The sequence below is a fragment of the Thunnus albacares genome, chromosome 3 (assembly GCF_914725855.1).
Source record: "Thunnus albacares chromosome 3, fThuAlb1.1, whole genome shotgun sequence".
Taxonomy (NCBI): domain Eukaryota; kingdom Metazoa; phylum Chordata; class Actinopteri; order Scombriformes; family Scombridae; genus Thunnus; species Thunnus albacares.
The window spans coordinates 13,374,497-13,396,205 of NC_058108.1; the positions used below are offsets into that span (position 1 = coordinate 13,374,497).

General features: G+C 40.7%; 2 protein-coding genes across 9 annotated transcripts in view; both read left to right on the forward strand.

Moving 5' to 3' along the window:
* rims1b (regulating synaptic membrane exocytosis 1b) overlaps positions 1-3,641 on the forward strand; it is an 80,071-nt gene extending 76,430 nt beyond the window's left edge. For all 7 annotated transcript variants that reach the window (XM_044346540.1, XM_044346533.1, XM_044346536.1 and 4 more), the window contains 3 exons: positions 279-380; positions 610-749; positions 890-3,641. In XM_044346540.1, coding sequence (XP_044202475.1) covers positions 279-380; positions 610-749; positions 890-1,108 — 461 coding nt within the window. In that variant the 3' untranslated portion in view covers positions 1,109-3,641. The remainder of the gene's footprint in view (positions 1-278; positions 381-609; positions 750-889) is intronic.
* A 5,948-nt stretch (positions 3,642-9,589) lies between these two features.
* kcnq5b (potassium voltage-gated channel, KQT-like subfamily, member 5b) overlaps positions 9,590-21,709 on the forward strand; it is a 120,139-nt gene continuing 108,019 nt past the window's right edge. The window contains exon 1 of one of the 2 annotated variants that reach the window (XM_044346542.1): positions 9,590-10,516. In XM_044346542.1, coding sequence (XP_044202477.1) covers positions 10,176-10,516 — 341 coding nt within the window. In that variant the 5' untranslated portion in view covers positions 9,590-10,175. The remainder of the gene's footprint in view (positions 10,517-21,709) is intronic. The other variant, XM_044346543.1, reaches the window with a different exon arrangement.

A 21,709-nucleotide genomic window follows, 5' to 3' on the forward strand; every position in this document is an offset into this window, starting at 1 on the left:
TTTTTGGGCCTTTAGCCCATTTTATATGGACCTAATGAAACACTAAGCAACATGTATGTATGTATATGTATATGTATATGTATATTGTATGTATATTGATGTATATTTTTATAGACTGAGTGTATGGTCACTACCACTCACTGAGTTATATTTTCTGAGTACACATGTAGCTTTGCTGTACATGCTGTGCACAAAGTTTTTTTTTTCTCTCTTTTTCATTAATCTCTTCCTGTGGCACCAAACCAATCATCTTTCTGTCATCTTCATCTGTTTCCTAGGGGACATCCAGATTGGTATGATGGAGAAAAAGGGTCAGCTGGAGGTGGAAGTTATTAGAGCGCGAGGACTCGTACAAAAGCCAGGATCCAAATCGCTCCCTGGTAAAGACTTGACCCACCTTGAGATATTAGAGCAGCTAATTCCTCCCTCCCTCTCACAACATCAGTTATACACTCTTTTCACATTATCTTATGATATACACCCTTCACTAGATACACCCAGCCGAAGCTTGCTCTGTATTTTTGCTTCTCATGGAGATATAACCAGCTGTGAGGTCTGATCTAGATCTCCCCACTAATGGCTTTTTTATTGTTTTGTCTCTGCCTTCAGCTCCATATGTCAAGGTCTATCTGCTGAATAATGGAGCGTACGTAGCCAAAAAGAAAACCAAGATTGCACGGAAAACACTTGACCCACTGTACCAGCAAGCACTGCTATTCGAGGAAAGCCCACAGGGTAAAGTCTTACAGGTGAGTGGAAGATATATTTCTTCATCACAAAGTTAAATGTTTTTTTTTTTTTTCAAATTCACACGGATAAATCATGTTTTAGCAGGAGGAACTATACTGCTGTGTAATTTGACAGAAAATGATTTTATTGACTCCTTCAGGTGATTGTATGGGGAGACTACGGCCGCATGGACCATAAAAGCTTCATGGGAGTTGCACAAATCCTATTGGAGGAACTGGACTTATCAAGCACAGTAATTGGTTGGTACAAGTTGTTCCCACCTTCCTCCTTGGTGGATCCAACGCTTGCCTCCTTAACGCGGCGAGCTTCCCAGTCATCACTCGACAGCTCCTCCGGACCTCCCGGGGTCCGATCCTAGTGGACCAATAGCTCTACACCGCTCTGCGAGTAACAAACTCATGAAATGTACTGTAGAGAGAAACAAAAAAAAAAAACACACAAAAAAGAGGCAGAAATGTAGAACAACAACAATCAGAAACAGTCACAATGAGAAAGCTTTGTTGAGATCTGACAATCACTCCTGTCGCGGTTAATTTAGTCTGTTCTAGGGAGCGCCACATTTCAGTGTTTCATATCCATTCAAAGAAAAATCTCATAGTTTTTCTCTGTGTATGCTGAAGATGCAGGGCTGTCGACAGACAACATGCAGTAGCTCTCGAGATGGGAGACAGTAAAGATGAGCAGGGTGGTTTTTGGCTGAATCAACAATAGCAAAGAAATGTATGTAAGCGTCGGAATGTATGGACTCGAGACAGAGGTAATCACCCTCCACAACTGCAGGTGGCACTCTCACGTCCTCTCTGCAGTGGCCTCTTTCAGAACCCAACAGACTGCCAGCACTTCTGCCCTCAGGCAGGGTGCTCCCGCGTGGGTATTCAGTCTGGAAGCACAGGGCCTTCTTCTGGTGCCTAGACCTTGGAGCCGCATCACTGGTCCCTCTCTCTGTCGAAAGATCCTCTTTTCAATATGTTTACCATGGCTCCTCTGAAGCCACACTGTTTTAGTGTGTTTGCTTTGTTGTTCATTTCTTTTCCCTTTGTTACTATTGGCACAAAATGTTTTTACAGTGTGTAAAATGCTCATGATATGTTGTCAGTCTGGTGTGTGCATGGAGAGAAAAAAACAAAACAAGAGATAAAAAAAGGATATAAAAACTATTTAATGTCTGCAAATGTTATGCAGGGGGGGACGGGTGATGATGACACAGCTTAGATTTTTACACTTGACAGTGAGATTAGCGTGCGGCGTTGTTTTCCTTGTTCCACCACTGGCAAACGTCCAGGCCAGTCGTCTTTGTATAGATGTATATTAGGCCTCCCAGGAGGTTGACCAATAAATAAAATTTATGTCACTTTGAAATATTACAAGGGTACAACATCACTGTAAAAAAAAAAGTAAATCTTTATTCACTTACTCAAGAGCAAGATAGGACCGTCTAATTTTTCACATTTTTTGGGGAGTGCGTTCCCTCACCCCAGCACGTTTAAGGTTTTTATCCAACCCTTAGTTTACATTCTTTTGAGATTTAAACACAAGCACAAGAGCTTGATTTTTTTACAACAAAAAGTTTAACTTTTTGAAAAAAAAACATGTAGTTAAAAAAAAGGAAAAAAAGCAATGATCCTGTCACTGGTTCAGTTCATTTCTTTGTCTAGATATTAGAAAACAAACAAACAGAAAAGAGGACTCGCTCACAGTTTCCCTCGTGCATCTCTGTGAATGTGAAAGTAACCAATCAGACTGATCTGTCGGGACACCAACACCAATGCTCATCCTCCGTTTGGCCCCTGCAGGCTCCTCCCACCCGGAGAGAGGCGGGGCCAGCATGACTGGAACCTGTTCCAAGCTGCATGCACATTTTTGTAAAAACGAAACAGATACAGAAAAAAAGATACTGAACTAGATACGTGTGTTAGTTCCACATACTGTAGGGCCGCTTGTATGTTGCATGCAGTTGTACAGTTTGCTCGTACTTGAATATTAAAGAGATAAAACCAAGAAACCGAAGCCATTCCCATTACGCAAAGACATTTGAACTCAACTGCAGTCTATTCCACGTCCCTCAGTCCGGTGCTGAATGTCTCTCAAACAACTGAATCCCAAGATTACGTTGATGTCTTTCCTCTACCCTCTGGAAGATGTACTGTATTGTACAGTAGTACTGAGCAGACCTCACAGCCCCTCTTACTGTTATTCCACATCATAGTATACCTCCAAGGGGCTGAGATGATGTATGAATAAATATGTAAAAAATCAGATCCACTTATATGGAAATATGAATTATGTTTCAACATAATGATTTCAGATATGCTAACACACGAACTGTTAAGTTATATAAAGAATAAAAGCAGATGCACAGAGAGTCATACACTGTAAATATTCAGCAGCCATTCACTGGGTTGTCATTGGGTTGAGTGATGTTTGCAAAGGGGTCAAGTCATATAATGAGGAGCGATTAGTGCTTCATTAGGGACCATGCAGTGGGACAACACAAGGTGATGGACTTGGGTCACAAACATGGCCGAGCTTAAACGCACGGCTGCAGAAACTACAGGTGTACCACCACTCTAAAAGTTGTTGTCTGAACACTTCTTTGTGCTTCAAACCCAATGTCTGAACCCCGTTCAGTCCCACTTCAGAAGAGTTGACTTTTCTTTTCATTGTCCGGTGAAGCTGGTTTATTCCTTTCTTTTTTTCTTTGTCAGTATTAACAGGAAAAAAAATTGCTGATTGTTTACAACTTATGTGTTCCACTGAAACAAAAAGAAAATTAGAAAAAAGTAAAGCATTCACTGCAACATTTCTTGTTTGTATAACAGATGTGGCTCAAATGATGTGTATGTTTTATATTTAAAAAAAAGTTCATTTTTATTATTTACAAATAAAAAGAATGTGTGGAAGAAAACGGCTTCTTTACTCGCCTTTATTTCATCCTCTCTTGTAAGACTAAATTATATTTCTTTCTAGCTGATTTTATTTGTTTTATGCTCGCAGCCCGCAGTTACCTTGGACTTAATGTCAACAGGTCAGAATGAAAAACGTATTTCAAAATGCCATGTTTGTGGGAAAGCTAATATTTTCCTTACTCCCATAAATGTCCTCAGTCAGTGCTTTACTTATATATCTCAGCAGTGCAGCACCATATTAAACTAAGGAGATAAAGTCAAGGAGAGATTTAACCAGCAAACATGAAAATAAACGGTCTATTCTAAAAACTACAAATGAGCCTGTCCAAATAATATTAAATCACCAGCAAACTACTCATAAATACCTTTTAGGACCAACTGTAATTTGTAATTTCAATCAACCATAAAAACAAAAATGAACAAAAAATTGCTTGGGTTAAGTGCAGGAGCACTTGTATGAGTGACTTGTGTGAATATAGCTGGAAGCTGTATGAGTTATTTTACAAGATATGAGATTTTAGCTGGCCAAGTGATGGTCTAAAGACTGTCTACATGATTTAAAAACTACATTTAATTTAATGCCAATACTGAGGACATGACCTCTATGTCCTCAATGTTAGCTATGGTCATATGCAAGATTAAATATGTGTGAAGGGCAAACTTCCCACAAAAAGCTGGATACATTCACTGTGGGGACAGCTGTGGAGAAATTTCAACTTCTACTGGATTGACTGCTTTCCTGGTGTTGTAGCCCTTCATTATGTTAATGACTTGGTCGTTCTTTGGGATGGTCGGGTGCTGCCTGCTGTTTTGACTACTCTCTCCAGTCTTATGCTTGTACAAACATTTTTTAAAGTTAAGGTTTTGGGGAAGGGCTAATTCATGCAGTGCTTTGGTCATTTTTCTGTATTTCAGCTTTGAATATTTTCAAGTTCATTTTTAAATTAAATACTTTATATTTAACTGCATCTGTAGTTACTAGATTGCAGTTCATTAATTGTAAGTATTAAACACACAATAAACTTAAGGAATATAATGTATTATTATATATTATCATAGATTATAGATACCAACACTATAAAGCTGTAGTATGACAGCCACCACTTGGACCAGCTACAATAAAATGTTCCTTTCATGTTAATACATCAGGACTGTAATAATCTAAAGGGACCAGTCTTAATTCTGGGTACTTTAACTTATTTAAAACTGCACTAATCAATAATTTTATATTAACAATGGATCAAATGATTATGTGTAATGTGCAAGGGCTCGTAATGACAAACACAAAGAATTATCACGTGACTGCAGCCCTGCTCAGCTTTATGCAGCATTTTAGCATCTTTCATCATGAGCTCATTGTTTTGGTTTTTCTGCTCACAACTTTACTGTTTGGTTCAGTCTCAGTGCTTTCATCAAAATCTCTTACTGCTGCAGCAGATAGCAAACAAGCTCTGATAAACCAGCTGTACGCTACCTGCCTAGAACCAAATGGCATACAGACAGTTAGCAACTAGCTGGTGAACATGTGCAGCATTTAGCAGCTAAAGAGGCAGATATTTTTCTCAGCAGTTTGTGGAGACCAAAACAGAGCTAAGAGGAGAATAACTGGACTTAAATTTGTCAGATGGAGAAAAACACAACTTCAAATACATGCTAATGTCGCTCCCTATCTACTGGAACAGTTTACATTCCTCATAACAACTTTAAGGTGATACTATTGTGTGTAGAGCTCATTGTGCTGCCACCAAGTGGCCGAAGAGTCAATAAATTCAGCTTTAATCACATTTTGCCAATAATATGACTCAACTGTCAAAATGTAAAGTAAAACTTGGAGTGAATTTTTTTTTAAGTGCATTAGATTTTGGTCAATCAAGTACTTTTATTACTACCAGACACTAAATGAAGCTTTATAACTAGGTTCAGGTTCAAGAAGACCACACCTCCAACACATCCCATTTCGGCACAAAAACTATTTAGGCACACCTTATCTGTTCCTTTCTCCTTTGTCTCAGTTTTCACATCTCTCCCCCCACCAAACTCCTTTTTTCCCTTCTCTCTTCATTGTTTGAATACAGGAGCCACTGGGGCTCAATCTAATCAGATTGCATGAAGAGATGGCTCCCCCACTCAGAGTCTCGACTACCCTGGTTCCATCCTACTTTCCCACCACCAGCTGACACCAGTCCATTGACATACTCCTCCATCCATCCGTCTTCAACCCTGATTTTTTCCCTCATCCCTTCATCCCACATCCCTCCCTCCGGACCCTCAATCCATCCCTCCTACATCATCTTGTCTCTCCACCATCCATATTGTCCAATAAACTATTCCAAATCCATATTTTTATTGGTGTGATCTTTGTTAGTGAAATGGAAACATTGTATTTAAAATGAAACATGAAAGAAAAACAAATCTGATAGTGCAAATGAAAAAAACAGCTCCATGTCATTAGTCATTCAAAGTCACATGCTCTGTGATTTTGCCCTTGAGGTTCGGTATTATTTTGTTTTACTTGTTTGTTATATTGGATGTCTGTTTCTTCCTTCTCATTTAAAGTAATAGCTCGTGTTAACTGTGTATTGGATAATTGTACTAATATAGAAAAGGCTTTAATGAGGTCTGGGCTCATAAGCTCATTCTGCCACTACTCTGCTAATTATTGCTCCCTTAATAATATTTATCAATTAAAAGCAAGACTGTGCTTCTATTCATGGTGCTGCTGCCTTTAGTTTCATTTTTATTCTTTCACAAACTGGAGGCTCCTCATTCACCGTGTAGCTTTTGAAAAAGAAAATGTCAAGAAAAAAGAGAATCTCATAAAGCAGAGGTACATTTCTGCAGAGTAAACATTTTATGATGCAGTATTTGTTGATAAAAGCACATGACAGCCATACACTGCTACAGTGTAATACCATAACTCTCTGCCTCGGGTGCTGCTAAAGTGCATTGAACTAAGGAGGAAGTTGAACCAAAATGGCCTCATGTGTGACCTCACATATGATACAGTGCAGCAGAGGGCTTGGGAGATTTATGTTCCACATCCTCTCGTTAAATAAGCAGAGGGCCCCCGAAACAACATCTGCAGGCAATCTTGACTAACCCTCCCACCAGCCTCACCATGCCAGCCGGCCCCCCGGTTCCCCTCGTCACAGTTTCAGAGGTCACAACCTCTGTGTACAAAGCGTGGATATGGACCATGGTGGAAAGAGAACTGAAGATCATGCAAGTCAGAGGCCACGATAAAATTTCCATGCTGCTCCCAGGAAATGGATTAATCTATCTAATCAGATCAAAGGTCACACATTGATGGAAAGAGAGACCATGACTGGAAGTGGAATACAAACATTATGAAGTTAATTTTTAATAATATTATCCATTAAGATGACCTTCCCATAGAAACCGTGTAAAAAAAACACAAACAAAAACTTTGGGAAGGACAGAGATATAAGCTGAATTATGTCTCCTGACATGAAAAAGAGGTTTACTCTGCAAAGTGAGGCTGTATTTCTTCATACTGTTTTTACTTGCTGAAGATGCATGACCGGGTGTGTGTGTGTGTGTGTGTGTGTGTGCTCGATGCAGGAAGCCACTGCATCATGTGATGAGATGAGATGATAACTAGACAGTTTGATGTTTGTAAGCTGGCCACTGCCCTCCTTAAGAGAAACAAGTGGAAATGTGTCAGGTTTTCACTTCTGCATGTACATTTACAGTACAGCACAGTTCCTTTACTGATCTAACACGGAAGAGAACAGTGCTACAAAACATATATCTGCACTTAAAAATTCTACTGAAGTGAGTATTTTAGTAGAATTTCTTTATGTTTTGTTAGTACTTATGGTCATTTATCCACTGATCTCTTACAGTTAAATTATGTATGTTCATGTTATGTTGAGTATCTGTGTTCTCTTGAAGTGTACAAGCTGGCACCACATAAGCTTATATTTAAAATCTTATTTTGAGTCCCTAAACATCCAGTTTTACCCTTTTGTTCCCCTGCAAAGTAGCTTTAAGGTTATTAAAGTCACCTTATTTCACACTGTCTGATAGTATCAAATATGTATATTCTGTATAATGCTCTGTATACATTCTTTCCAGAGTTTTCATCTGTCTCACACAGTCTTCATCAACGGGTGGAGTTTGGGTCAGTTGTCATGGAGATGGATCTGTTCACATGTGAGATCAGTAGCTGGTATGATTTCATTCATTGCACTTTAAGACGTCTTGTGTCATGTCAACATGGCAACAGATCCATCTAAATGACAAGTGAGCAAACTCCATCTGCTGATGAAGGCCCTGTGACTGAAAGCTCTGGAAAAAGTGAGATTGTTTTGTTATACTGTTTCATGCTTAACTCCAAGACTCATGTTTTCATGGTTGCACTCTTCCATCAAAACGAAATATTCTAAATGTTTTGTGCATCATTTTATACACATTTCCCCTCAAATTCAGCCTGACATCATTGGTAACTTCGGAAACTTGGAATCTCCACTAAAGTTTAAAATAGAGTTTTGTGGGTTTGAATAATGTGTGGCTGCACAGCATGAGTTTGTGATGACTGACCCACCAGCTGGCTGCCGCCTGTATAATTTAATTTAAATGTATTTTTAAATTTATTGAAGTGGATCAAAGACTGCAATATATGATGTAGAGTAGGAGAAGAATAAAGGTCTAAAAATCATTGGTGCATTTAGTTGTTTTCCTCAGTCAGTGTGGTAGCATCACATACTAGATTACCAAATTTATAAGCAACCACCATCAAACAGTCTTGATGGTCAGTGTCCAGACAATATTCCATCATTTACTGCTGGAGCAAAGAAGCAGGAATGAAAGAAAGAAAGGATTTGCATTCCAGACCCGTAAAATTGTTGAGAAAAGTTGTCTTGTGCTCCAGCCACCAGTAGATGGCGTAGTTTTGTTGGAGGACATGGAGCTGCTCTGTGCTCACAGGCTGTCAAACCTCTGCAGGTAAAAGCAGATCGTGCACACTCCCAGTTTCTATGGATTAAACATGAGAATACAAACTTCCGTGCCTCTGAGCTTCTCTTATTCACACGCTAGGAGTTTATGACAGGATGCTGACGTGGCTGTCAGACACACACTCAGAGTCCACTCTCCTCTCCTCGTTCACTGTAACCTCACTGAAAGAGCTTTCATCATGTGCTCAGAGCTCTGCCGCATCTCAGTGCAACATCCATGCGAGTTCATGATAAAGATGCCTTAGGAAAATATTCTTTGAAAAGAAGTCTAGTACTGTTTACTGTATGTCTGTGAAGGGGAAGTCCAAACACGGAGGCATAACTGACATCACGTTTCTCAAACCACTTTCACTTTAGGCTCAAGTGACACAAAGGAAGCAGTATTTTCAGTTCTTTCAGACTTGAACCACAAGCCAGTTTACTAAGCACACAGAGCGATGGATCAAACTGTGCACCGAAGGAAGCTTTGAGTCTTGTTACCAAATCAGTCTAACCACAAATAGGCCTACTACTATTCTGTAGGAGTATCACAGTGGAGATCAAGATCAGGAGGCATGATACATCCAAAATAAACTTCACCAGGGAAACGTGTCTCTAATGCCACGTTGTTTCAGTAACAGCAGAACAGCAGATGACAGACCACCCTTGGATAGATCAGTGCTTTCCTATGAGAAAAAAACCTTTAGAAATGTTCATAAAAACATATTTACAGGTCAAATATGACTGAATTTAAAAGGGCCGAATTAAAAGTAATTTTGGTTACACCATAATATTTTCTGCAGATGTCAGTGAGCCGTCCTCAGTGGTTTCTTTTCCAGCCGACCAAGTGGAAAATTCATCAGAATCCATGTTACCTTTTAGGCTTTTTTTTTTTTTTTTTTTTTTTTTTTAAACGTGGTGTAATTTGGAACTTTTTCGGGAAATTAAATTACACGAGGAGTGACGGTTGCTCATTTGCATCTCTGCTGCCTTGCCGTCACCCAAAAAACAACTCGCAGAGGCCGAGGGCTTTTTTCTAAAGCGATGTGGAGGTTTGATAAAATCAAACTGTTTATTTTGGCTTGAGGCTCTAGATAAAGTCACTCAGGCTCGACCAGAGATGGTGCGCATCTATCGTGGACGCGCAGCTTTTTATTGAATCAACAGGCGGTAAAGCGCGCTGAAAATAACCCTGTGCTAAAAATTAATGCGACAAACATCTTCCCCAGTGCACCACACGGACAAACACTGTAGCCATAACTTGTTATATTCTCAGACTGGCCAGCACCGTGCACAGGACAGGCGCGGTGGATGCCCTTACGCACGGCAGCAGTTGTGTAAACGACTGTGAAGAGGTTGATGCAAGAGGAAAGAGGGCGGTCAAAGTGTGACGGCAAACACTGTGCTTTGCTCTGCCAACGGTTTCATTCCCAACTCTGAGCCTGCTAGGCTGCACAGTCTCACACGTGTAATTTATTGTTCGTCCAGGGCGCAGCTCCCGGCAGAAGACACGCATGCTTGAAAAGACCTCCGCGCACTTGATGCCTGCTTTGGTGATGCCATGCCCCGGAACAACAGCGGAGATGAAGGCGGCACGGGGCTCTGGATGAGGACATCGCCGGGGCACCGTACCGAAGGCTACGGCTTGAAGGATGTGGAGTCCGGACGAAGGATGATGAACAACGCAGGAGACGGTTTGCTGTCAGCCTCCACCGCCGCAGGTGCTGCCGGGTCCGAGAGTCTGAGGAGCAAGCAGGGAGCCCGGCTCAGCCTGCTGGGGAAGCCGCTCATATACAGCGCGCAGAGCGGCCGGAGGAACGTGCGCTACCGGCGCCTCCAAAACTACCTGTACAATGTGCTGGAGAGACCGAGAGCCTGGGCGTTCATCTACCATGCGTTTGTGTGAGTTTATTTACATATTTTGCATGTAGGATAGTCTGTTGTGAAGACCTGAAGTTGTACACCTGTTGATGCTCCCTCACCGACACTGTAGGAGAATATTTCAGCCACAAAATTTCAACAGCTCAATATTACAAAAAATTGCCACAGAATGATAGGCTAAACATCGTTTTATCTCACGGAAACAGACTATGCTACATACTGCTCGAATCTTACATATTTACACAATCACTTTGTCACTTTTGTACGGAAGCGGATTAGGGCCACATGTGAAAAATGTATTTGAGCTCTGAGTTTAAAGTCAGAATTCTGAGAATAAACTCAGAACTCAAATCAAATTTTCACATGTGGCCCTAATCCTCTTCCATACTTTTGATGGCTGACACATGACACGTGATAAAAGAGTGGGTGTCATGAATGCATAGCTCATCTTTAAAAATACACCACAGGGTGAACACCTCTTCACTAGAGCCAATTTCACAGCTTACAAAGAAAATCCCCTTTTTGCTGTGTGAATCAGCCCACCTTAACTCATGTATAGGTTTATGTTACAAAGAGAGGATCACTGTAACCCACTTAATACATTATTAGTCATTGATGACTGTTCAGGAGTGTGTTTTGTGCAGTGGGGCTTCACACACCTAACTCTGGGGATATTAAATGTGCAAATTCCTTTAAATATGAATATTTTAAACACTGATGTATTCTCATTGGCTTCTGCCTCCATGACAGCCTCAGTGGTGAAATAAGTTTGGCATCTGTAGTGGTAAAACCAGAACTCAATGTCTGTTGGCTCCTGAAGGTCATGAATCAGAAACATTTCTGTCTTCTTCAGCCTCGTGTCTGTTCTCTGTCATTCTTGGCTTCTCAACCAGCTGCATTTGATTTCCCGCGTGCGACTGTTGTTGTGGCATCATCTGAGAGGAAGGAAGTTGAGACTCATGCTGACTGTTGCACCATCTTTTTTGTGTGTGGGTGGGGTGTGTGTCTGTGCACGAGGAGGAGGGGCCTGGAAAGAGAGTAGGGGTGACGGTGTGCTGCTTGAGCTATTGCACTCAATCCAAGCAGGTCATGAAACGCATCACTTTTATTTTTAAAGCATCCTTGAAGTGGTTTGTACATCAAATTGTGCACAATGTTGCTGGCTGAGGACAACACTAAACTATCAGGAGCTCTGTTCTTTATTGTCAATTTTATTTGATGAGGACACTTTTTTAATTTACCACTTTTTCAAAACTTCCTGCTCTCTACAGGCAATTTCAGACCAAAGGACCAGTCACACCAGAAAGTGACACTGCAAAATTCATTTATGCATCTTTTACGTGACATATGGATTACTCACAGGGCTACTTGGTGAAATACTGTAGCTGGCAGGACGATAGATAAACAGTAGTAGTCAGTCACAATAGCTCACTGAGCTTCTTTCTGTGGTCTTTACTTTCCTTGCCTGGCATTTTGTTCTCTGGATTGTACACAATTTTCATTCAATAAAGAGTCATTGCAGAGGGAACAACAGCTCTCTGAATTTGCTAGCTTACTAATTATCAGTTAACAAGCTTGTTTGCTAATGAGACTTTAAGTTCACACAGTTTATTAAGAGATGTAGATTTGTGCAATCAACTCCTGTCACAGCCTGATCTTGCTTTTTTGGAGCAAGATCCCCTAATGTTTTAAGATATATAAAAATCCTCTTCTTAAAAATAATAATTTGTTTCTAATATGGGTTTTCCACAAAAAGTTCAATTACCTTGTTAAATATCTTCCTTCTCCCCACTTAACTGAAAAGTCCATTCTCAGTGTATGTGCACGGGACTCTTCTAGTTTCCACATCACATGACGATTGGCTCCAAACAAGTTGTGATGTCACAAATCATGCTCGTAGCACCACCCCTTAAACTCCGATTTAGGGTGAGCGCAGAGAAACTTTCCACTTTCAGTAAATTAATGTGAAGAACAGCCTTCTAGTGTCAAACTCTGCACATACATCATTCTGCACGGTGAAGCTCAAACATCCAACTGTAGGAACAAGAAGAAAAACACATATTTGAGCAGAGGGGACTTTAAATAAACGTGGATGGTGCAACACAACTAAAAAGCCACAACTGTTATCCCATGGGTCAGCACTGACAAGACGGTTTCCTGTTGGTCAATGGCACAAGTTTGTGTCAAAGTTTACTAAAGTTGATCTCGATGCAGAGATTCTTGTGGAGTTACCTCGCCCCTGGGAGTGAACTCGTGATTGTGGCTGTTCTACTGAAATGTATTTATTTCGCAGTTTTAAATGCTGATGTCACTGGGCCTTAACTCCAACAAGTCTTTCCAATCAGACCAGTTTGTACATGAACTGGAAAGTCAATTATTTGCTTGAACTGAACCAGAGGGGTCTAGCATTTGCCTATGAGGAGTTTAAGATTTTCATTTGATAAATATCCCATTTTAACAAAACAGCAGTGCATCATGGACAACATTTTCTTATCTATAGCTGTATATTTAGAAACAAAATGATTGTAAAAAAGAATATGAAACCTTTAGATTAACAGTAGCCATTTGCTCTTTAAGAGAATGTATCTGTCTACAATAGTGCAACACAGTAATTCTTTACAGAGGAGGATTATAGCTATTGTAGCGTGAAAATGTTTCAGCCATCAATTCTGCTATTCTTTATGAGGTCTGTCCAGACTTTGTGGGGTCAAAGCGGTTTCATTATGATGTGAGCGACCACTATGGGGGTCATCTCGCTCCAGTGATGACCTCCCATATCTTCTTTTATTGGGGCCATAACTTAAGACCACCATTGGATCTCCTTTTGTCCACTTTGGTCTTCTCTTTTGGTAAAAGGTTGACTCAAAAATGCTAGTTTACATAGATTATGAAAGTGGTGAATCACGCACACTCACAAGGATCCTCGGCCTCAGACTCTTCACATGAGTGCTCATAAACGTTAGGAAGGCACGGTTGGTTGGCTGGGAAGTTGGTGAATGATTTTCTTTCATCCCTGTGGCAGTGAACTTGAACTGGAGAAATGGTGGGGACTAAACTCTCATTCAGCCCTTTGCTCTCTCTCCTGTACTGTGATGAATGCAGTGATGATGGTCAGTGGCCTTAAAAGTTGCGCTGGTTTGCTGATTTGACAATTGTTGCAGTTGAGAGCCTTGCTTTTACAGTTTTATCTATGAAATAAGATGATATCTGTGTCCAGCTGATGACTAAGTTTGTTGTAGTATACTTGTGCTATTAAAAACCTCCAGCACATATTTGTTAATGTTGCTTTTAACCAGATTTCTATGATGGAGCACTTACTAATTGCTGTGTAGGGGCCAGTTTGCACAAAGGAAGTAACAGACTTTTACTCAAATTCAGAGAAGTTACTATACCTAACAGAGCCAGTCTTAGCCCTTTTAGCGCGCAGGGTGATATTGGGCCCCCCTTCACATTTAAACCACCCAATATTTGGTGAATCAGGTGACTAAAATCTATTAAAATGTGATTTAAAAAAATTATATTCCTATTTTCTAAAGCCTTGTGAATTGTAGGGATGCAACAAATGTTGATTTTGATGGTACTATTATAGTCTCTGGTCATGGTTTCACAGTTTCACTATTATCATGCATTAATTTATTTCACAGTACTATGGATGGATAAAATCATATGAGCATGTTTTGTTTTGAAGAGCGAGCATAAGACACACTTTTCACCAAGGAACTGCAGCAGTAGTAGAGGCAGTCTTAGGATAAAAGTGAATAAGAAAAATGAAAATAAATAAACCATCCCAAGATGAACTTCGATTGGACATTGCAGTAATGACTTTAGTTGATTTCTAATATTTAAAATATAGTATTTTTAATTATTATTATTAATATAAGATTAAGATGTACTTTATCATCAACTGTCATCCATGCCTATTTTTTAAATTAATTTTTAATTATTTATTTTAGTAATTAATCTTATTTTACACACAGCCTGAGAAAGTCCTGTCTATTACTGTTTATTCAACAACACTCTAGCCATTCTTTATATATCCAAAATACTCCCACAGTGACGATTTAAGGTGTTATGGTGAGTACAACGCTTCAATGTTGGGTTCCTCAGCCATTGCCAGAACACTTCTCGTCTCCTTTAATTAATGTAGCCCCCCTCAAACATAAACAACAGGAGTCGCTCTTGTGACAGCATGTGTAACTTTGTGTACTTGTACTTCTGCATCTGTTGCAGTTGCTGTTGCAGAACAGCATTTTAAGCTGGTGCACCAGGTTTGTTTTGATTCCGTGGTGGAACTTCCACCTGCAATCTGCTGGTTGCGCCTATGGACATTTTTTTGAACACACCTGTCTGGTTTTGTTTACTTTTCCTCACAGTCCAAATGTTGTTCATAGAAAAATAATGTACCATAATGTCTCTTTTTTGAGTGAGAACAGTAATTAGAGAATAGTAGTTAATTGCTGTATCCCTAGTGTGTTGGCATCCCTAAGGAAAGGCCCGGTGCCTTTTGATAGTTGCCTTGTTCATTCCTGATACCCAGATCTGACTCCATTCCACAAATACCCCACTGAGGCAAAAAGTAAATAGTAAATTGTCTTCTCTACTGCTGTGCTGCATTGTGATTTAAACTGAAATGGCCATACTTTTAAATAAAAATCTTGACAACTGTCTCTTAAAATGAAGTATAATTATTTGAATGTGCTATGCAAAAAGCATGTTTATTGTACACAAGAGTGGTGACCTTGCAATTAATAAGAAAAGCTTATTGCAGTGCAATCTAAAGCAGTAGTTCTGTGAGTTCAGAAAATGAAAAACTACTAAAAAATACTAAATATTACGTAAGTGCTAATTTATTGTTATATAACCAGGATTTTAAGCACATTATCTTGTCTGCTGCTTCTCTTACATTTTTTTTGCATACATTAGGTCTAGGATGTGTTTGTTTTCTATGGGCCACCTGCAGACACTCCTATACCTTTTATCACCAGATTGCAGTAGAACAATGGTTACAATGAAGTGGATGTCATTGCAGTGAACTGCACAGCAAGGAAGAAACCTGCGTTGTTTTTCTTTGCTGAATAGTTCAGCCTGTTGAACACAAGTGAAATGCAGCATACAGACATAGCAAAAAAAGATCCTCAAAAACATGGCTGCCTGTCTAATGTTTAGAGTAAGGCTGTCCGGGTTTTGTTGAGGGCTGAAAAGTATGCAGACTGAAGAAGAAAATGATTTGTTGCATTTGGCAATAAACTTTTTTTCAGTGCCTGTCACTTCAGTTTAAAGTTGCGTAAATCAATATTTTTTATATAAATAGTAAATCAATGACTATGTCTCATGTGAAAGGTGTTGCATGTGGTGACAAACCCACAGAGAATTATCACCCAGTTTTAAATTTCCCCTCTTCTTGATGTGTTTTAGCATCTTTCACTCCACAGTTTTGGTTTTCTTCATAAACAATATTATCCTTTTTTATCACCTGCACCTCATGAATCAGTTAATCATGGTCTTATGTCTGTGGTAAAAATTCTTCATTTGATGAAAATGCAATGTTGGGTCTCTTGTGTTTGTGTGTGTGTGTGTGTGTGTGTGTGCACACGCGCCCTCGTGAGGATCAGTGTGTTTGATACTAATTTGGCCAAGCTGTTCTGCTTGGACAGCTGAAGTGCTGTTTGGATAACTCACCACAGAAGTTCAATTTCATCATCCACTGCTTTCAGGAAGAAAAGAAAAAAAAAAACCTGCTATTTTCCTTATCTCACTCGTCTGAGCTGACACATTACTACAGTTAAATCATTCCACAACAAGAAACCATGGATTACCAGAATCATCCAGGATGCCATGAACACTCACACCGCAGCAATTTAGGGCTGCAGTCTGGAAACAAGGAAACAACAAAAACACAAATATAAAGCAGGAGCCTACAATGTAAGAGCAGTAAAAGACACAAAAAGTGACCATGGGAAGAAAGTAGAACTACACTTCCAGGAGGGTAATCCTAGAAACATGTGGCAAGGCCTAAGAACTATGACAGATTACCAGCCCCCCCCCCCCCCCCCCCCCCCCCTCCCCACACACACACACACACACACATCTTGCCAAGTGCTGATGCGTCTATTGCAAGTGAGCTTAACAACTTTTATGCTTGCTTTGATGCCATCGGCAGAAAGCAGCAAAAACAGCTGAAGCAGAGATGACTATATAAAGGATGGGTGGGTGCACCTTTCACACCTATCACCCTTTTCTGAGCATGATGTCAGGAGGGCTTTCAAGCGTGTGAACACCAAAAAAGCAGCGGGACCAGACGGTATCAGCTGGGCTGATGATGCATCTCTCTTGCTTTTGTTTTTGCATAACGTGCTGCTCAAGCGGCCCACGTAGGACTCAAGCGGCCCACATAGTGACCGGCTCCTGATGGCCAGTCCGACTCTGTTGCCTACTGTCCCAACAGATCAATGGAAGACACCATAGCACACTTCCTCACAACACCACCCTATCTCACCTGGACAAGAAAGGGAGCTATATGAGATTATTGTTTATTGACTACAGTTCAGCGTTTAACACCATAGTTCTCTCCAGCCTCCAGAGCTCAAGGGCCTGGGACTAAACACCTCACTGTGCATATGGATCCTTGGCTTCCTGACGGGCAGACGCCAAGTGGTGAGGATAGGCGCACACACCTCTTCTGCCCTCATCCTCAACACCAGAGGATCCCAGGGCTGCGTTTTTAGCCCCCTGCTGTTCCTGCTGTACACACATGACTATGAAGCCACTTTCAACTTCGATTTCACTGATTGTACCTTATATCACATGTGACAAATAAACTTGATTGATTGATTGATTTATCCTCAATTTGACACACCCACACAACACATCCTTGTTTTCTTTGATGCTTAAAGTGATATTTCACCTTCAACTGTGTTCCACCTTCTAACACACACACCTCCAGGTTAAATTACCTCTTGGAAATTGCAACACAAATGAAGAAGTTCCAACATCAGAGTTGACTTCGCTGTGTGTGTTAGCTGTATATTAGATTTTCAAAATATAAGCCATTGCAGATACTTGGGGAGGAAGGCAACGTAACTGAAGGCAAACATCTTTCTAACATGTACCAGATAATTCTTCTGCTGTTGCATTTTCCTGTATACAGTGCGGCTACCGCGTACATGTATATTTTTATCCATTCCCGATGTGTGACAGCAGCAGCACTGAGCCAGTCTTTGTGCTGAGTTGAGTTGCGTCTGGGGTCCCAGCCTGCCCTCCATCCTGCTCACACACACACATACACAGTGCTGCCATTCATCTCACCTCTGGATTAACAAGCTCTTATCCTTGCAAGTATGTTCAGGGGCAGGAAAGTGTGGGGGAAAAGGATACAGTGTTCCTCCACCTAAGGTTTCTGAGCTGGCATGCTGAACGATTGGGGGGCACAGAGTGGTGACATGAACTCGCTGCTCTCACTTGTTAAATATCTATAAGTCGGTTTATTGTTAGGAATATTTGGATTTATAGGGTGCAATAAAGGATGCTGGCTCATCCTGAAAGCTGTGTTTGATAGGCGTTATTGGGCATTTGAAGCCAACAGACACAATAAAATGTTTAGTAGACATTGGAATGACTAATCAGATGTTGCTCTGAATCCCAGCGCTGATATGTATTATATTTTGAGTTTGCATTTATAGTCATTTAGTCATTGAGATTCTGTCACTTAGAAATATCAGTTTTTCTTGTAAACCCCCTGTTCATTATCATTTGGAAATGTTTATGCTTCTAAGTGTGGAATAAATCTGTGTACTGTGATGTTTCCCGTAAATCTAGTGTATATGTTCTTAACCTGTATGACACATTAGAGCATTTTGCATCTGTGTCAACACAGTTTGCACCCACTGTCACCTCTTGAGAGTGTGACTCAATGGAAAGAAGCTTCTTATAAACAGCGAGAGCAGAGCACTGTAAACACGGCTGACCAAGTGTTAGAAATGAGCTGGCCAGTTTGATCAGCGCAGTGACATAAAGCAGAGTTGTGATGTCTGTGTCCAGATGGCAGGTTGCTTGACACTGTGTCAATGTAAGGCTGAGGTGCAGAAGCCATGTCAGGATGGTTATACGTGCTGCATAGGCATGTATAACCATCGCATTTTGTGATGTAAATTTGTCTGTGACGGCTTTGTTTAGAAGAAGCGAAAGTCTGATTTAGATGTGAGATGGCTGCCTTTGCGTGTCTGGTGTTTAATAGTTGGTAGTTAATGCGCTGTGTCGTGTGTGATGTGGTATATGTTTTCCCTTATGATATCATTTTGTGTTATATTTTTAAGGATTAGGATTTTGTATATTTTATCCCAACTGCTTTCAGGCAGCAGTTAATTTCCGTTCATATCACTGATATGATAATCAACTTATGATTAAAACTACTTTAATAGGGGCACCCTGGTGGCCTCTGGTGGCCTCTGGTGGCCTAGGGGCTGAGGCACCAGCCATGAACCTTTGTTGCATGTCATTTCCCATCTCTCTTGTGTCCTGTCATCTCTGTACTTTCTATCTTATACAAGCCATTTCTTTCTACTGAAGATGTAAATCTTTAAAAATAACTCATAAGTATTCCGTTTCTTTTTTAAGGCTCAGTAATTTCCTTTTAAAAAAGCTGAGCACTGTAGGTTTTAGCAAATGTTACTCAAACAAGAGTAAATATTGGTGGCTATTTTTAGTGGTGGATAAATACACATTTGGTGCACTAGTGAATATTTATGGCAGTCGGACAGTGTGTGTGACTCAAAATAAACCACAGTAGCCATGTTGATGTCACCCAGTGCAACATTGTGTCTCACTGATACTGTATGTTTTTAATCCTTTTTGGGCAACAGTGGAAATCTACAGCACAGAGGAAAAAACACATATCAGGCTCTGGATACTTAGATAATACTTGTAGGGTCAATGTGTTCATCAGTTCTATAGCTGTGTTTTTGCAATGCTCTCTTTAATCCTACACATGAAGTGGTCTTACTGTCACATCATTTCAACATGGTTGCCTGTTTATTCATCAGCTCAATTTAATAATAATAATAATGATATTAATAATAACCAACTTTATTTATATAGCACCTTTCATAACATAAAATGCAGCTCAAACATTCTCAAAAATTTTCATCTGTACTAAGGCAGCAGAGTCATAATAACTCTCAACAGAACAATAATTATTCCTAATTATGTTCATTATTTGGAACAGTAAGAAATGAAATGGTTGGAGTAAAGGTTACCTCAAAATTTATTCTGATTCCCTATCAAGACAATATCGATTAAATCCATTCAATCACATGTGTGTATTGTATGTTTATGTAAATCACTGTGCGTGTTTGAAACCAATCAGAGGAGAGCCACAGCTGACAGGGATCGCCTGCTGTAAGTATCATGTTTCAATCCTACATTTACTCAGAGGGAGTTCCCATTGTTCTGTTTTCAGAGATGGCTTTTCTTTAAACACAGAGACAAGGCCGTGGTACAGGGCACGCCTATTCACATGCATTGTGGGTATTGTGCTTCAGCTAAAAAAAAACATAATTTACATAAACAGCACCTGTTTGCCTCCTTTGAAAGGCTGCCTCGCTTTAACTCCTCCCACTGCGAGCAGGGAAGGATCCATCAGGAGTTTAGTCACTTGTATCAAAATGAATATTTTTCCTGTCTTTTTTCCCCCTTTTCTCCAAATCTTGGACGCCCAGACACTAAACAGAGACTCTGGACTAACATTTGTCTTCTGATCAGCCAGTAAGCATCTCTGTGGTTGTCTTCCTTTCAGTAAATGCTGTCACATTCTTCAGCTTCCAGTCTGGCCAGTAACTCCTGGTCAGAGCTTGGAGCTGAAACTTGGTGGCTGCGATCATGGGTGAGGGTTTTTCCACCTGAGTGCCCCTGGACTGTCACCTTATGATGAGAGGGTTTTGTGACTTATTTGTGGCCAGTCATTTCTCAGGTAGCAGTGTGAAAAAGGTACTGGGTGAATCCCCTTCTGTGTGAGGAAAAGCACCTTTTTCTCATCTCATACTGTTTTTTTTCTTATTACTTCTCCTTTCTCTCACCCCCTCATAGTTACTAGAAAAACCTCCAGTGATTTCATATTATTTTTTTGCAGTCATCTCTCCTCTCTCTCCCTCTCTCTCTCTCTCTCTTGCAAGAACAACCTCATCTCGAAGGATTGTAGCAGCAACACCTCAGAATGACCTATACCATCAGCTGTGAGTGCTGTTCAAGTGTTGAATGCCCATTTCTTGCTCTGTGCCTTCGCCCCAGAGTCTTCATCGTCTCTTCCCACTTATCCTCCCTCCGTCTCTCTCCGTGGCCTGTGCAGACAGTGCTGCTGGTTTGCATCTCCGTCATCACTGTGCTGGTGTTAGCACTGTGGCTGAACCCAGTCTCTAGCACAAAGAGAGGAGCAAAGGGTATGACTTCTCATAGCTCTGTCTGCTCCTCTTAGACCATTTTAATGTTGTTTTAGTCATTTCTGATGTCTGATTCTTAATCACAAATGAGCTGGCAGATGCTTGCCTTGAGGGGATGGACACAGAGGGAGGCAGGCTGCTTGACTAATTTTGAGATCTGAAATGTGTTCTTTGTAATGTGAGTGTAATAGTTAATCTGATAGGGAGTGTTACACAGGCAGATTGAGGCCTGATAACTGTGTTTATCTTCTGAGGTGTTTCAGAGCGAGTCTCATGCAAAACACACACACACACACACACACACACACACACACAACAGCAACAGCAACAACAGCAACCCCTTAAAGCATCTGAGAAAATCCCAAAGTGAAAAGGACGATTTTGAACGGCTTATTGTTGCCATAGCAACTGTTGCTGCCTTCTTGAGCTCGCTGAAGACCGCAAAAGATGTCTTGGGTGGGTTTCAATAAGCAAACAAAAATAAATCAGAGTGAGCGCTCCTGCTCCTGCTCCTTCTCCTGCTCCTGCATGAGTGTGAGTGTCTCTGTCAGCCACTGACGGCGTGGCTCATACTGGCCATGCTGTCACTGCTGTGCCACCATGGCCAGCAGTTAGTCATGGGTGATACAAGCCATGCCCTAGCCACTGCTACCATGCTATATTTAGGCATGCAGCAACTAGTTTAGTGTTCATGGGCCTGTGGGCCTGTTCTCTCCCTGTGGGATCAACACAGCTAACCCTGAACCCCCCCACTGCCCTAATCTAATATTTAATGTAGGTCTTC